Source organism: Beta vulgaris, chromosome 4 (genome assembly GCF_026745355.1).
Source record: "Beta vulgaris subsp. vulgaris cultivar EL10 chromosome 4, EL10.2, whole genome shotgun sequence".
Lineage (NCBI taxonomy): Eukaryota > Viridiplantae > Streptophyta > Magnoliopsida > Caryophyllales > Amaranthaceae > Beta > Beta vulgaris.
In genome coordinates this window covers 2,366,746-2,382,956 of record NC_079205.1, presented here as the reverse complement: position 1 = coordinate 2,382,956, position 16,211 = coordinate 2,366,746, and the positions used below count along the sequence as shown (strand labels likewise).

At 30.7% G+C, this 16,211-nt stretch overlaps 1 protein-coding gene across 1 annotated transcript; it reads right to left on the bottom strand.

Moving 5' to 3' along the window:
* Window positions 1-142: 142 nt before the first annotated feature.
* On the bottom strand, window positions 143-7,457 carry LOC104891752 (indole-3-acetate O-methyltransferase 1). Its single transcript, XM_048642524.2, has 4 exons — window positions 6,921-7,457; window positions 5,900-6,325; window positions 4,346-4,624; window positions 143-2,512 (listed from the first exon to the last, which is right to left on the bottom strand). The coding sequence occupies exons 1-4, from the start codon at window positions 7,029-7,031 to the stop codon at window positions 2,123-2,125; spliced, it is 1,206 nt and encodes a 401-aa protein (XP_048498481.1). The 5' UTR covers window positions 7,032-7,457; the 3' UTR covers window positions 143-2,122.
* Window positions 7,458-16,211: the final 8,754 nt, after the last annotated feature.

The window sequence follows — 16,211 nt, the reverse complement described above, 5'->3', positions numbered from 1 at the left end:
TCCTCTAAAGAAAAAGCTCCTATTAAGAGCTTTTTCATTTTTAGAGTTATTCCAAAACTCTTTTTAAAACTCTCTTTTACCAAACATCCTTTTAGAGTATTTGACTACTTAAATCTCTAAAAGTGGTTCAAAATTTCTCTTTTTGCTCTAAGACTCTAATTGCCAAACACCCCATTACTTTTAGCCAATTTTCCTATCGTTAATTGAACTAGATCCTTGTGCTTAGCCCTTACCCTTTCTTTCCCTTAAATAATACGTAATTTTTTTATTTTTTTTTTGACAACAAGGAAATTTGCATTAATGAAAAGTTAGAGTACAACCTAATGGTAATACTACCAAACGAAACAAAAACAAGAAACAACTAACGCTAAGAAAAACAACACTAATTCGTACAAACAACTTAACATAAACACTAACTAGTAACAGTCCAGTCCGAATAAAGTTTGTCATGAGCGATGAGGAGTGAAGTAGGAGATGATAGGAAATCTGTTGAAATACACAACTCTGTCGATCTTCATAAAGAGATTGTCGTACAACTGCAAGTAGATCCCAATGTCCACTAGGCACGAAATTCCAAGGTCCTTGATGAGCCTCCTGGGATTCTCCTGATTCGACGAACCAAGAAGCCACGTTCAAGCGTGACTTCGAACCCTGCTGCGAGGGTCTTCGAAAATCCGTCACATTAGACTGAAACCCGAAAAACGAGGTGGAGGTCTTGACGTGCCCCAAATCAAGTTGGGGGGCCTCCCACAATATGCGTTTTTTAGGTGTGATGACACATGAGGTCATCACGAGAATTTGGGGCGAAACTACGCCCCACTGACAGATGCTAAGATCCAAAATGACAATCCCAAAGGCAGAAGACCGACGATCAACAGATCGAAAATAAACAAAGATGAAAATAATGAAAACAGAAACTACCACCCGACACAAAGAGTCACGCCGGCAAAAACCACACCGTCAAAGAACCTATACCGTACGCTTCCTAGGCACGCTAAACTAACTAACTCCAACTAATACTAGTGGGGGGACGGGAAGGGGACACTCGACTACACCTAATCCGAACCAGGGGACGGGGAAGGGGAAACTTAGACTAAACTACCTTGATAGGAGGGACCGGGAAGGGGAGACTCTTGACCAGGGAAGCTGGGGGGTTGACTACGCCGACGAGCCAAAAAGGAAAGGTGGGAGACACAAAAGGAAGAAGAAACAACCACGAAAGGGGAAGAAAAGAACGGGAACTCACCAAACAGGGGAGGGGGTAATCGCTCAAAGACACAGGGATGACGACGGACTAGGGAAACGACGACTAACTAGGGAAACCCGACGCGCGAGCAAACAACTGCGGCGGCCTGACCGCCGCGACGACACAAACCAAAACGGTCTGAAGCCGGAAAAGTAAGTACCGATGGCACTGATGAGTGAAAAAACCGAGAGAAGAGAGGCGATGAGTAGAGGGAGATGCCTAGGCTCACCGGAGACGAGGCCAGCCAGCCTCCGACGAGCCTAGAAGAAAAGCAGCGGGGGAGGGAGGGTTGTAGGGTTAGGGTTTGGGAGGGGTTTTTCTTTTAGAGAGAAAAGCAATAATACGTAAATTAAGTAGTATATTAATGGTCTCAATGTTTAGCAAATTACATATAAGCTGTTAAAGTTATAAATTAGTGTTATTGAGAGATGATTGTAATTTAGGTTTTTTTTTGTGGGTGTAGATCACTGATATTCGTTGATTGATTAATGATATTTTGTTGCCTATTTTTCTCCTAGTATGAGGGTTTTTTTTCAAGATAAATGTGCAGCTAACATTGTCTCCTATTTTCACTCTTTAGATTGTTCACATTTTTTTTAAGGTAAACATGGCAATTGTTACACCACAAATCATGGTACAGAAGCCGCAATAGCGACAACATTGATCAAAGTTGACATGAACATATATATTGTTTTACTCAGTTTAGGTACTCTTAGATTAACAAAGCTAAAAGAAAAATGCCAATAAATACGAGGAAACAAAAAAAAACACAAAGAAACTACACAAGATCAACTCAACTAAAGCCTAAAGTTTTTGATTTGCATCAGTCAGCAAATTAAAGAGGCTAACTAAAACCCCAATTCCCACCTTAACTAGCTAGGTATTTTTTGAAGTAGTAGTTAATTTTTGGTCTAAGCAAAAAGAGAGGGAAGCAACAATGTGAAAAAACTGAAGTTGTTCAAGTAGCTCATTTGCATGGGTGGTTGCACGGTTTTCTACCCTTAGAAAGAGCTCATCTCCTAGCCGATCACCTATATGAGCGTCGACGAGGACCCCACAGACACTCCGACAACTGTTGGCGAAGGCTTGACCGACCTCGGACGAGTCGTCTCGGTGGCTTACCACTAAGGGGCTTCCACCCCTAAACACTTCAAGCTTGTTTATGGTAAATGATCCATTGGCTTCTACTACTTCCCTAAAGTCTTGTAAGCTTGGTGCATAGACTGGAATATTGAAGCTGTCTCTTTTTTCACTTGTTATAAGACCCTATAAATTAAGACGATTAAATATGTTGTTGAGGAAATTGAACTACAATAATTTTATATTACAAGAAATTATCGTTTTGAAAGGAAGTCATGGAATTTTAGTGTTGGATGTGTCAAGTAACATATAGAGCCTATAGAAGTATAACATAATTACATAAACTCTTTCTAGCACATTTCTAAAAATAATATTTAGAATATGAATTTATGATGTGCAAAGCACCACTAATCAACTTTCATTATCTAATATGATGATGTGCTATATATATGTTACAAATTATCCGATCCTCTTTACTACAAAAAAATTATAGAGACGGGTCAACAATGTGATTGTTTTTAACAATTTTTAAATGTATTCAGAAGCACGTGTTAATTACCTAATTAGCAAGTGATTTGATAGCTATTTTTTAATTAAATTAGATTCCTTCTTTTATTGTCGAATTGTTATCACATTATTTGAGAGTTAATAGTTTAGAAGGGATAAGTCTATAAAATGATTAGTTGATTACCAAAAGCTTACACAAAAAAGCATGGCATCATATAATCATAGGCTATGCAATGGGTGATGACATGACTTGCAATATGATTAACTAGAATTTTTTGCACGCGATGCGTGCTTGAATTTTTTCGAAACAGAAACTCGATTTTCTTCCTCATAAGAGTCAAAATTTGAACATTAGACATACGAAGTATAATTGTTTTTAGTTGCAAAATTTGATTGGTTTAGTTTTTGTCACTTAAGTCTTTCACCATTCTTTTTTTTTTTTTTTTTAAACGTTTCAAAGTTAAATTCTATGAACAAAATAGAAATTTTATTGAATTTATTTATGATTTCTAATATTATAATTTTTTAGTTGATTTTTGAATTAAGTACAATACTTCATAAATTGTAAAGAAAGTAGACACTTTGATTTCAAGTCAATTTTTTTCATAGGTTGTAGTTTTTAAGTGAAGTTATAATTTAATTGGGAAAAGGGGGCAAAATAGGTATTTCAAAAGAGGACACCATTGCTCACCCTTTTCCTTATATAATAGAGATAGATAAACGCGAGGATGTACTAGAGCATTCATTGGTTGAAGTATTATAAAGCAATGTGATCCAAGAACCCTAGTTATCATTGGTTAGCCAACATATAATGAATCTTGTTAGTTCTTTTAAAAGATAGAATTTGTCATTTTGATCTAATATTGCATGCTTTTATGGGATATTAGGGGGCATGATAGGAATGCACTTCTCCAATGTGGCTCACAAGAGGAAAAAGAGAGATGATGCATGTACAATGTTGTTTTTTCCTCAAAGAAATACATATAATCATGACTTTTAGTTTGGCATGCATGGTGGTAAAAAACTAGCTCTATCTATATGTTAATTTTGTCTTCCTTCATACTTTTTTCACAATCTATCATGCAAAACTTAACTATTAACATTTTACATTACATACTCATAAAATTATAAAGACTTGATATATATATTTGAAAATAAACATGAAATGAATCTAGCAAATCTTACATGATACAAGATTTCTTTTAACGATATTATATGGTCAAATTTCATAAATTTATTTAGAGTGCGTCTTGGGTATAACATGTTACAGTATAACTTATTGTGTAACATGTATAATGACATAGATTTTAACAATAATGACATGAACTATACATATAATGACATGAATCTTTTGAGTATTTTTTTTTATAAAAAAAAGACAGTAATTTGTAAGTTGTTGCGCTACAAATGATAGTATAACAGTTATACCTAAGAATTTGTGATTTAGTTATCCAAACAAACAGTTCAAAAAAATGAATTTATAATGGATTAGGAGTGTTAATAAATTATTACCTCTTGGACAAGGTCATTCCATGCATCTTGAAAGTGTGTACCAAAGAGGAGGCCAGCCCCACCTTGGTCTGTTGGGTCAATTGAGGTCCTTCCCAAACAAACAAGGAACATGGACCCACCTCCCTTCATTTCTACTGCTCTTGCCCTTAAAAATCCACCCAAATCTGTTTGGAACTGCTTTTTATAAGCATTTGTTATGCTCTCATTAGCTCCATGGATAAATATTCTCCCTTTGTTGTATACCTTTGACCTCTTATCTAATATATTCTCTGGGATCTGCCAATATTATATTAGGTGCAAAAAAAGCTTAGCTTTTTTTAAAAAAAAAATTGGCAATTTCTAATCATATATATTTTCTTCGTTTTGTTTTAAATACAGTACATGAATATTTTAAATTTCATAAATAATATTAATATCCATTTGTTGTATTTAAAATGAAACGGAAGAAGTAGGTATAAAAATTAGCAAGAATTATAGTCTGAATTTGGCCAATTTACCATCTTCAAATCTACTTAGTATCTTGAGTAGTTTCACACTATATAATAACACACTGGATTAAGTAATTACCTAGATACTCCCTCCGTTTTATTTTAATCTACCCACTTACACTTTTCACGCATGTCAATACAAAACTTTGAGGATATATATCTTTAGTTTTGTATTTGTAAAAATTATAAAAAGTATATATTAATAAAATACATACTAAGACGAATCTAACAAGATCGCACATGACTATATTTTTATTCACGTATAAATCACAAACGAGGGTCAAGGTGCAATTTGTGAATAGTGTAAAATGTCAAAGTGTGTAGATTAAAATGAAACGGAGAGAGTATCTACCAAAATAAAAGAAATAATTGTATTTTGAAGAAATAATTTAAAGTTATAAACCGATAACTATTACGTCTAGTTTAATTTGTACATAAGATCTTGCATGTTTTACCAAAATTGGTGAGAAGATTTTCAAGTTCATGTTTAATCTAAACAAGAATTGATTTCATGATCGTGTGATTATTTTAAAAAACCCAATATATTGATTTTGGGGCTTTGTACATTTTCTCCAATTGCCAAAAGTATGTGAAAATATGAAGCAATTCAGCTCATGTTTGATCTTCTTAGATTTACCTCAATATATAGTTTATAATATCAACTTTTATATTTTTTTATTAATAAGTAATTGAAAATATCGAAAGTCAATGATTCATCTTAAAAATATGTAAAAAAAAAAACACAATATATTATGAGACGGAGGGAGTAATATTTTTATCCTTTCGACGCTGCTACTATAAATTTCAGCTGCCAACCACTGTTATAGTATCTAATTAGATTGTCATTATCTTATACTATAATGATTCTTTCTATTAGCTTGATACATAAGCTACAGTTTCATAAATAGTAACTATAATTGAGCACATAAGTTTTTGTGTCAAATAATCTACACTAATAAATGCCTAACTCATTCTAAAATAACATGAAACTTCCTCTAAAAATTATAAGCCAATATATATATATATATATATATATATATATATATATATTATATATAATATATATATATAGCCAGTGCAAGGAAAACGCCGAGTGAAAAACATCGATGGACCTCGCCGGAAAAAGTCGCCGGTAAAAACTTCCGGGAACACCGGCAGCAAAGTAGGAACGGTGTTTGTCGGCGGCCAAGCACTCCTCCATGCTACCACCTCCCTCGCCGTCGTAGGAGTAGTAGCTAGGGAGGAGTTGGAAGAGGGTATTGAAGTCATTGGAGGGGAGATCCGAGAAGAACGCCGAGAACTCGGGCGGCTCGCAACCCGAGGCCTCGTAGCGTTTCGCCATGTGGTTCACGATCATGTCAACAATGTAGACGGTATTTGATCCACAAGAACACCCTAAGTCCACCACAACAAAGGGCATGTCTTGTGGTCCTAGTTGCACCCTGTCTAGGGCCTCTTTTAAAAGATGTAACATTGATTTTGCATGTTGCCCCTATACATATGTTACAAGTACATGTTTTAGCTAGTAAAATATTTTAAGCTAAATATACAATATGTTTAAGTGTTTATATCATCCATGAACAAACGATAGTACAACATATATATACATACGTAAAATATATGAGAAATACATAGTTTAAATCCATCTAATATATTATAGTGAGTTCAAAATCCGAAAATTTGATAAGATGGACAAAGGGATATTCCTTAAATCTATAACTAAAAAGATTGTCAAAGAATTTCAGTTGTAACTATTGATTAATTATAGGAGAACAATAATGAATTAGTTATGATATGAATCTAATTGTAATAAACAAAAAAAAAACTATACTCCTAATAATTAAGAATTAAAAAACTTTAATCGAGCAATGGTTAATCACCATTTTAATGAAAGTCAATAATCACTGATAACTTTGTAAAGAAACACAATAATTGATTATTATTATGCATATATGGAATATCATACTTATGAACATGCTTGATCTACACATGAACATATAATATATGATTATCAAACAAAATTTACTTAATTTATGTGGTATATAAATATGTGATTAATCAAGTAAAAAAAAGAATAATTAATATACCTGAGCTTGAGAATTATTAGCATAGCTAGTTTGATCCTTTCCACCTTTCATGCACAACATCTTCTCAAGTTTCATATTTGAAACCATGACATTTTCTCCCTTATGAGACATATGTATAATTATATGATTTTGATACAATAATATTATTTGATCAATGAAAAAGGATATATTGTTGAAATGTTTACTATATGGAGTTGTAGATAAAGCTATATATAGTATATAGTAAGAGAGAAGAATAAGTAAAGAAGGTGATTTATGTTGGGAGTGTTGGTGTAATATGAAAGGTAAGAATGAAAGCTTGAGCTATAGTTTGGGGCTATATATAAGACTCGAAAAGGTAGATTTATGTGGGGAGAAAAAAAGTGAGTTTTGCCATATGGGCACTTTTTTGGCCATTTATAGATGTATGTCATGCTTGGATGATGTTAATGTGTGCATATTAAAAGTATGGTGGTAAATAAGAGGGTGTTAATGGAAAATTATATTGTTTTTCTTATTTTTAATGGATAGAAAATGTTTTGAATTAGAAAGGTAATTAAGGATGGAATTGAACATGGAATAGAATGTGGCATTATTGCTTTTAATTAGAAAGAAAAATTAGCTATTTTTCACTCTTTATAAACCAAATAAAAGAAAGTCGGAATATTATTTCTGGATAAATATATATATCTTCCAATCAAAGACTTTCTAAGTTTATTGAAGGCTGAAGAGATCGATCATCAAACCCTTTTAACATTAACGACGACAACACTTTTTTTTTAAACAAGATATAACAATAAATGATATTTATGAATATATTGTTAGATTAGTTTCAACATGTATGTAATTTTAATAAATCAACATTCTTTTTATATTAAGAAAAGATTATTAGATATACTAGTGGTTAGAATTATTTATTGATAAGCGTAAAAGCTAAAATGTGCAAATATTAAGAAACAAAGGATTGAATGGTGGATTTCTTTCGATAAAAGTAGTTATCAAGTGCTCGAGGCAGTAGTCATTAGCTTATCTATTACTTAGGGCCTGTTCTCTTTGGCATAAAACAGCTGAACTGAACTGAACTGAACTGAATTGAACTGAACTGAATTCAACTGAACTGAACTGAATTGAACTGAACTGATCTGAACTGAACTGAATTGAATTGAACTGAACTGAATTGAAATGAATAGTGATATGTGAGAGTAAAAGTATTGTCAAGAGCTGAACTGAACTGAACTGGTCTGAACTGGTCTGAACTGAACTGAACTGAACTAATCTGAACTGAACTGAACTGATCTGAACTGAACTGAACTGAATTGAACTGAACTGAACTGAACTAAAAATAAGCTGGGGAGAACAGGCCCTTAGGGCCTGTTCTCCCCAGCTTATTTTCAGTTCAGTTCAGTTCAGATCAGTTCAGTTCAGCTCCATTCTTTTATAACCATTTTGTTAAATATTATTATTTTGTTGGTATAATTTATTTTACTAATTACTCTTATTATTATTATTATTTAAATATATATCATTACTATTAAGTATTATTATTATTATTATTGTTGTTTCTATATATTATTTTATTTATTATAGCTTTACTCATTATTATTACTATTATTATTAGGAGGAATATGGTTTAGGTCAAAGCACAAATAAACCCACTTTTTTTAGCCCATAAACCAATCAAATCGCGTCAAGACGGTTTATGATGTAATTTTTGCGGTCCAACCCGATCATTATTTTTATTACTAAATATTTTCATATTATTAAAATAGTAATATTAATTTACTTATTAGATATTATTGTTATTATATATCATCATCAAGTATTAATATATTAATACAAATAATATAAAATGATTATTATTAATTATCATTATTATCGTTAATTATTATTATTATTATTAATTTATGATTATTAATATTATTTATTTATAACTATCATTTAAAAATATCCAAAATACTATTATTATTATTCAGATCAGATCAGTTCAGTTCAGTTCAGCTGTTTTATGTCGAAGAGAACAGGCCCTTATTAGCTATAAATTTTGATTGTCAGATATTATTGTCAATTAGTAATTTAAAGATTAATTTTAGGAAAAATTGTCAAGAATAAGTCAACCTTTGCGTTGACCGTTTTTGACAAGTCAACCTTCATTTATTCCACTAGCAAGTAAAGCTTGTACATGAATTAGCTTTTAACGAGTTTTTTTACTTATGACCTGAATAACCCCTACAATTTTGTTCAGTTTTAAGTTTCTCACAGAACTTTTATAAAATTCAAGCAATGCAAATATGTTCTAGAGAACAATTTAATGAGTTCTAGAATACAAACCTGTTAAAACCGAACAAAATTGTAGGGGTTGTTCAGGTCATAAGTAAAAAAACTTGTTAAAAGCTAATTCATGTACAAGTTTTACTTGCTACTGGAATAAATGAAGGTTGACTTGTTAAAAGCGGTCAACGCAAATGTTGACTTATTCTTGACAATTTTTCCTTAATTTTAAGTAAACCAATTAATATGTTACATTAGAAGAAATATAAAAACCTTGAAAGATTTTTTAAAACTTGCAACAGGCATCTCTAAATAATTTTCAGATTTTGGTCATGTTTCTATATAGTTTGACTTTGATTTCATATAGTTTAACAATCAAGAAGTTAAAGAAATTGATAAATGACTTTTTAGTTGGTCTAGAAGTAGTTCTTTAAAAGCAATAGAAAACAACTAGAAGTTGATTTCTACATAAACTTTCCATTAACCAATTATTATTTTCACAAACACCTTTATAAATAACAAGCTTAAACAACCAATATAATTTAAAAAAAGAAATTAGTAAGTCAAATATATAAAGTGTAACAGTCAACAACTAACAAATTGCAAAATAAGACTTTTATCCACCTCTTTACTACTTATTTTCCCAACATAATTTTACACTTTAGTATACTTTGTCTCATTCAAACTCTAAGAAAATGTCACCTATTGAGCCACGTTTCATATCATCATGTTATCCCTAATTTTGATCAATAATAAATAAAACTAGTTATAGATCCGGGCTATGCCACGAGTAAGAAATTTTTTCTTTTTTTAATATAATATGATATTAACACTAAATACAACTTAGTCTAGTGGTTAAGACTTTAGTATATGTACTCGAGGTCTCGGGATTAAACCCCTTATAATACGCAATTTCTAATTTTTTTATTGTACATCGATTATATGAACTAAAACTCCCTAAGCGAGCGTCACGTGGCACAATTTCTTGTTTATGCATGCCTTTAATATATTTGTATAGGTTATTGGAGATCTACCCGAAATAAAAGAAAAATCAAGAGTATTATTATTGGAGAAAATATTATCCAAAGAATGGGGTTATTAATTATTTGAACAAGAAGTGACTTATTCCCTATATCATCTAATTAAATTTCGAATTTGCGGCATGTTCACATGGAAGAATAAAAACTAAATAGAAAAAAAAAGGCCAAGATTCACAGCGGATTTTGGTATGTTGCATGTTAATTGCTATAAAACCGCGTTTGTTTTTAAGATAGAGTAATGCTTATCTCTATTACATAAGGGAAGGGGGGCCTATGGTGTCCTCTTTTGAACTGACTATTTTGCCCCCCTTCCCTTATTAAATTACAAAAAAAAATATCAATATCAAAATGGGATTCAAACAAAGCCACCGAAAATTAAATTTCAACATCACTCACAAATCACTTATATCAGGAAACTTTACATATCACTCAAAGAATTGAGAAAATCACGTTGAAGAAATCACGCAAATCACTCACATGATCAGAAACTTTACAAAAAACCTAAAATTAACTTACAAACTAAAACTAGTATAGTAGAACGTCAATACGTACAAAACATTCACAAAATTCACTTACAAATTATTGTTCTCAAAAACCATTCAAAATTACATACTCACAAATATTACATACTCACACATTTGTCCCGCCGATTTTTGAACTTTCAAACAGGTACATAATTCTTTTAATCTTCAAAGTTATTTCACATTAGTCTACTGTTATATAGTTGAAAAAATGTATTATAGCAATTAGTTGATTCATTTTCATATAAAATCAGAAAACAAGATGTGTATGAAATTTGGTTCATTTTCATATAAAGTAACAATTTTAGTTCTTTTTTGATTAAAATTCCAATATAAAATTTTTGCCCAAAACTTTTGTAAAATATCCATGTTCAGTTAAAGGGGGTTTGTACTCTTCCGACCGTAAATACTATTCTCAATTAAGAGAGGTGAATAATAATTTGGCTCTAAAAACTGCTTCCTCTCACAAACGAGGATTAAGAATATTTTTGCAAAATTTTCCCTTTTTTCTTTAGTACTTAGTAATAATTAGGCCTAAAAATATTATCACACGCATCGCGTGCATAAAAAGCTAGTGTACATGAATGGTGAGTCTCATGACATTTTCTTTCATAACTTTGTTTTCTTAGTAAAGCAAATCAAATTCTCACTTTTTTTTTTTTGAAGACAACCCTCAAGAACTAATTTATTAAATCATTAGCAGCAAAATAAACAATTGAGTTCGGGAACTCATCTTCCCAATATCTTTTAAATTTACTCATCTCCATAGGTTGGAGCGAGGTGAGCTAAAGCATGAGTCACACTATTTCCTGCTCTCTTAACAAAAGAAAATTGAATCGACTCAAAATCAGAAACTAAAGCTCAAATATTATCAAGCATGAGTTTTATCTAGTACTCCCTCCGTTTCCAAAAGATCTTCCCACTTACTGTTCCTACAGATACCAAGGAAAATCAAGTTGTGTGGGGCATAGTGTGAGTAAAGTAGGAGAGAGAAAGGGGTTAAAATAAATAAACAAATAAAAAGGGGTTAAAGTAGGAGAGAGAAAGGGAATAAGATTGAATTAATAATGTAATGGTGGACCATATGATAGTGACATGAGAGGGTAAATAGGGAAATTTGTTTTGCCAAATAAGGAATAAAGCAAAAGAGGGAAGATCTTTTGGAAACACCCTTAAACGGAAAGAAGGAAGATCTTTATGAAACGGAGGGAGTACTTGGGATTAGGTTACTAGTGCTAATGAGCCTAGCTAGCTCATAAGTTGTTTGAAATTGGTTCTATTACCCATTTTCTCTTATAAGTTTCAATTATGGATTATTCCCTACCGGTCTCAAGTTTACTATCTTGTGATTTTCATAGGTCCGGTTTTACTTATAAACGATATACTTAATTATAAGTAACTTAAGACCTATAAAAATCACAAAATGGTTAACTTAATTGGGATCTACAGGGAATAATCCATAGTGTAAGAAAACTATTAGATTAAAAAATAATAACTAGAAACTACAAAGCTCAATTTTTTAAGGTAAGATGAAGGGGACTCACTTGAGTGAGAGATAGAGAAAATTTGTCAAATTAGTCCCATAAAATTTGAAAAATGATGCCACTATTCCACCACCTTAACATCTTATAAATGTGAAAATTTCACTAACATTACAAAGCAAAACTGAAGTAGCAAAAAACTTATACAATAATGACATTCGGACTCTAGTTCACTTTAACTTAAGGTATGTTAAAATTAAAATTTAAGATCTCCAAAAATATGATTTTTTTTTTCATCTAGGGTGCAGTTAGTAAAATTATACTACCTCTGTTTTTATTTAGTTGCAACATTCACCTTTTTGCACAAACTTTAAGAAATGGAAAAAGAGAGTATAATTGACCCACTTGCCCCTGCTACTAGTACTGTAATTAAATGGGGAGAGTAGGTGAAGTAAGGGTAATATAGTCAAATTATCCCAAAAGCTTTCCTAAAAAGGGAAATGTTGCAACTAATAAAAAAACACCTAAAAGTAGAAATTGTTGCAACTAAATAAAAACAGAAGTAGTATAAACATAGGTGGGATCAACAATTATGCATTGCATGCGGGAGTTTCAAGAATGGAATTGTTCGGGACTCGTCATTTGTGTATTAATATGCGAGTGGATTATTTATGTACAAGTTTTTAAATAGAGTGCGTCTTGAATATAATATGTTACACTATAATTTATTGTGTAACATGTATAATGACATATATTTCAACAAGAATTACATTGATTAGTTATACAAATAATGACGTGAATTTCATGTCATTGTATCACTTATTTAATGTCATTTGAGTTTTTTCTTTTACAAAGAACTCGTGGTTTGTGGATGATTACACCCATACATTATAGTGTAACAATTATACCAAAAAAATGTGTGTTTTAATTATCACTTGATCAAGAGAGCGTTTATTTCATATGATTTTGGTATGAGGTATGAGTTTAGAATGAGCAAAAACTCATACTTAGTATTTGTTTAATAAATTGATAGATTCATAACCCATACCTCAAATTCATAAGGTATGGGGTTTTAGAAACCTAAGGGTCGGGGGAGGTGTACGTATGACTCATATCAATACCTCTAAGTATCAAATAAAAGAAATAAAATTTCATTCCTAAATAGAACCAAACATATGATATGAGGTATCAAGTTCGAAAGCTATACCACTTTGATTTCATTTCTGATTTCAAACTCATACCACTATGGCACTATATGAGAAAGTATAGTCCCATACCCGGTATGGGACAACTTTTCCCATATCAGTTACTTGATATGATTAGATGTAGTTCAGATATGATTTAATAGCGAACTGATATGATTTGATATAGCCCAGATATGATTTAAGATTTCAACTCACAAGCCCCCAAAAAAAAATATGAAAAAAAAAGTTATATAATTTTTTAATATTACTTTTGTCATAAAAATTACATAAATACCTTGGTATTAGCACATACCCGATATGGGAATATCATTGCTCACCACTATATGAACCAAACGCCAAAGAGTAATATGCAAGACAAAAAGAAGGAAAGTTAACATAGTTGTGAAAGTAAGATGATGTTAATATTGTCTGCTACAAATACCAAAGTTATGATGTTTTATCTTCCTAAAATTCCACTTGTCATTCCTCAAAGGCTTAGACAAGCATCTATATATATCTCTATTACATAAGGAAAGGGGGAGCAACGGTGTCCTCTTTTGAACTGACCATTTTACCCCCCTTCTCTTTCTAAATTACAAAAGGAATCTCAATACCAAAATGGGGGTCAAACAAAGCCACCGGAAATTAATTTCAACAATCACTCAAAATCACTTATATGAGGAAACTTTACAAATCACTCATAGAATTGAGAAAATCACTTGTAAAAATCACGCAAATCACTCAAATGATCAGGAAATTTACAAAAACTAAAAATTAACTTACAAACTAAAACTAATATACTAGGACGTCAATACATACAAAAACATTCACAAAATTCACTTAAATCATTGTTCTCAATAACCATTCACATTACATACTCACAAAAATTACCTATAAACACAAATCTGAGAAAAACATAAGATTTTGACAGTGATATCACACATTCGTCCATCGGGATTTGCGAACTTTCAAACAGGTACATAATTTTTTTAATCTTCAAAGTTATTTCACATTAGTCGGCTGTTATGTAGTTGAAAAAATGGAGATAATAGAAATTTAGTTGAAAAGGGCTTTATATAATTAGACTTAAATTTGATTCATTTTCATATAAAATCTGAAAACAAATGTGTATGAAATTTGATTCATTTATGACACTGATGAAAAAGTTACAAATTTAGTTCTTTTTTAAAATTCCAATATAAATTTTTGCCCAAAACTTTTGCAAAATATCCATGTTCAGAAATAAATTTTGAAAAACAAAACAATATCAAACCTTTTTGCGAACAACTTTTGCAAAAATCCATTTTCAGAAAAAAAAATTACATTAATTTGCGAAATCAGATTGTGTATGAAAATTTTAAAATTTCATTTCACCTATAATTGAAACTCAAAGTGTTAAAATTTAGAAAAGGAGAAAAATAAAAAATGACCATTTTATGCGAAATCAATTGTGTATGAAAAACTTAAAATTTCATTTCAAATATAATTGAAACTCAAAGTGTTAAAATTTAGAAAAGGAAAAATTAAAATGACCATTTCATGCAAAATCAAATTGTGTATGGAAAATTTAAAATTTCATTTCAAATATAATTGAAACTCAAAGTGTGAACATTTAAAATGATGAAAAAAATTTTAAATATCAATTTGTGAAATCAGAATTTAGAAGTTAGACAAGGAAAAAAAACATAAATTGTCTTATACTTTTCGGTTATAATTTTGGGATCATAAAGAAATTACTAAAATCCATATCAAAAACTATTATAAATTACAAAAATGAATAAAACCAAAAAAAAGAACATGAGATATTTAGTAAAGAACATCATACTGATTATAAAAAACATGCGCATATAAGACTTGAGAACAAAAAAATATTCAAAATCACAAAAATGAATAACAACATAAAAAGAACATGAAAGAATCTTATTCACAAAATGGAGGTGAACTAAAATACTAACTTGCATTTTCAGTTTGTTTACTATTTAGCATTAGGCCTAAAAATATCATCGCACGCATCGCGTGCACAAAAGGCTAGTATATATAAAACAAGGTTCATTTTGCTTACGTGTCAAGCCAGCATTATTGAATGTTCACTTCGCCTACGTGTCATGCTACTACTACATCTGCCACATGTCATCGCCAAATTCGACACTCTATTATTTAACGTGTTCACATCCAAAAATTCTGATGTCACATGGCATGATTATTTCCTTCCAAAAAAAAAAAAACTACCTTGAAATCAAACAATGATATTAGTGTGGGAAGTTTTAAACAACTGCCTAAATTATAGCTACCGGTCAAATATAATTAAATGTTTTTTATTTAAAATTCAAAATTCACCCACAAAGAATTGTTATTATAGTTGCGGAAAAATAAAGGTAAAAAATGTTATTATATAAGATGTTCATGTAATCACACCCTAATATAAACTGATTGTCCAGAAAATTAAAATGTGCATTCATCCTAATTTCAATCTCAATTATAAATTCCTAAATGATAGTTATACTACTAATATATTAAATTAATTTTCACTAACTGTTAAAACTTAGAATCTTGATTTTTTCATTATATTTCTCACTCACTAACTGTAATAAATCTAATCCTTTCCCAAAACAACTCAAGTTATAATTTCGGAATTTTCTTTTCTCTCTAATTTTCTTTTTTGGACGAAAAACTGATTTACAAAAAAAATCTGATTTGGAAAATTTTATTTTTTGAAAGATAAAAATCTGATTTAATAAATAAAAACATGTTTCATAAAAAAAATCTGATTTATTATAATTTTACTTTATTTGTCAGAATTTTATATTTATAAAATCTT

What these genes read in the sequence shown, in the direction of transcription:
- LOC104891752 (XM_048642524.2), bottom strand. Translation starts at nt 7,031, where the DNA reads ATGTCTCATAAGGGAGAAAATGTCATGGTTTCAAATATGAAACTTGAG. An exon ending in TTTCCTTGCACTGGCTATAT is followed by an intron (nt 4,625 to 5,899) that starts ATATATATTATA and finishes ATATAATATTGG; the next exon opens with CAGATCCCAGAGAATATATT. An exon ending in GGAATGACCTTGTCCAAGAG is followed by an intron (nt 2,513 to 4,345) that starts GTAATAATTTAT and finishes CTTAATTTATAG; the next exon opens with GGTCTTATAACAAGTGAAAA.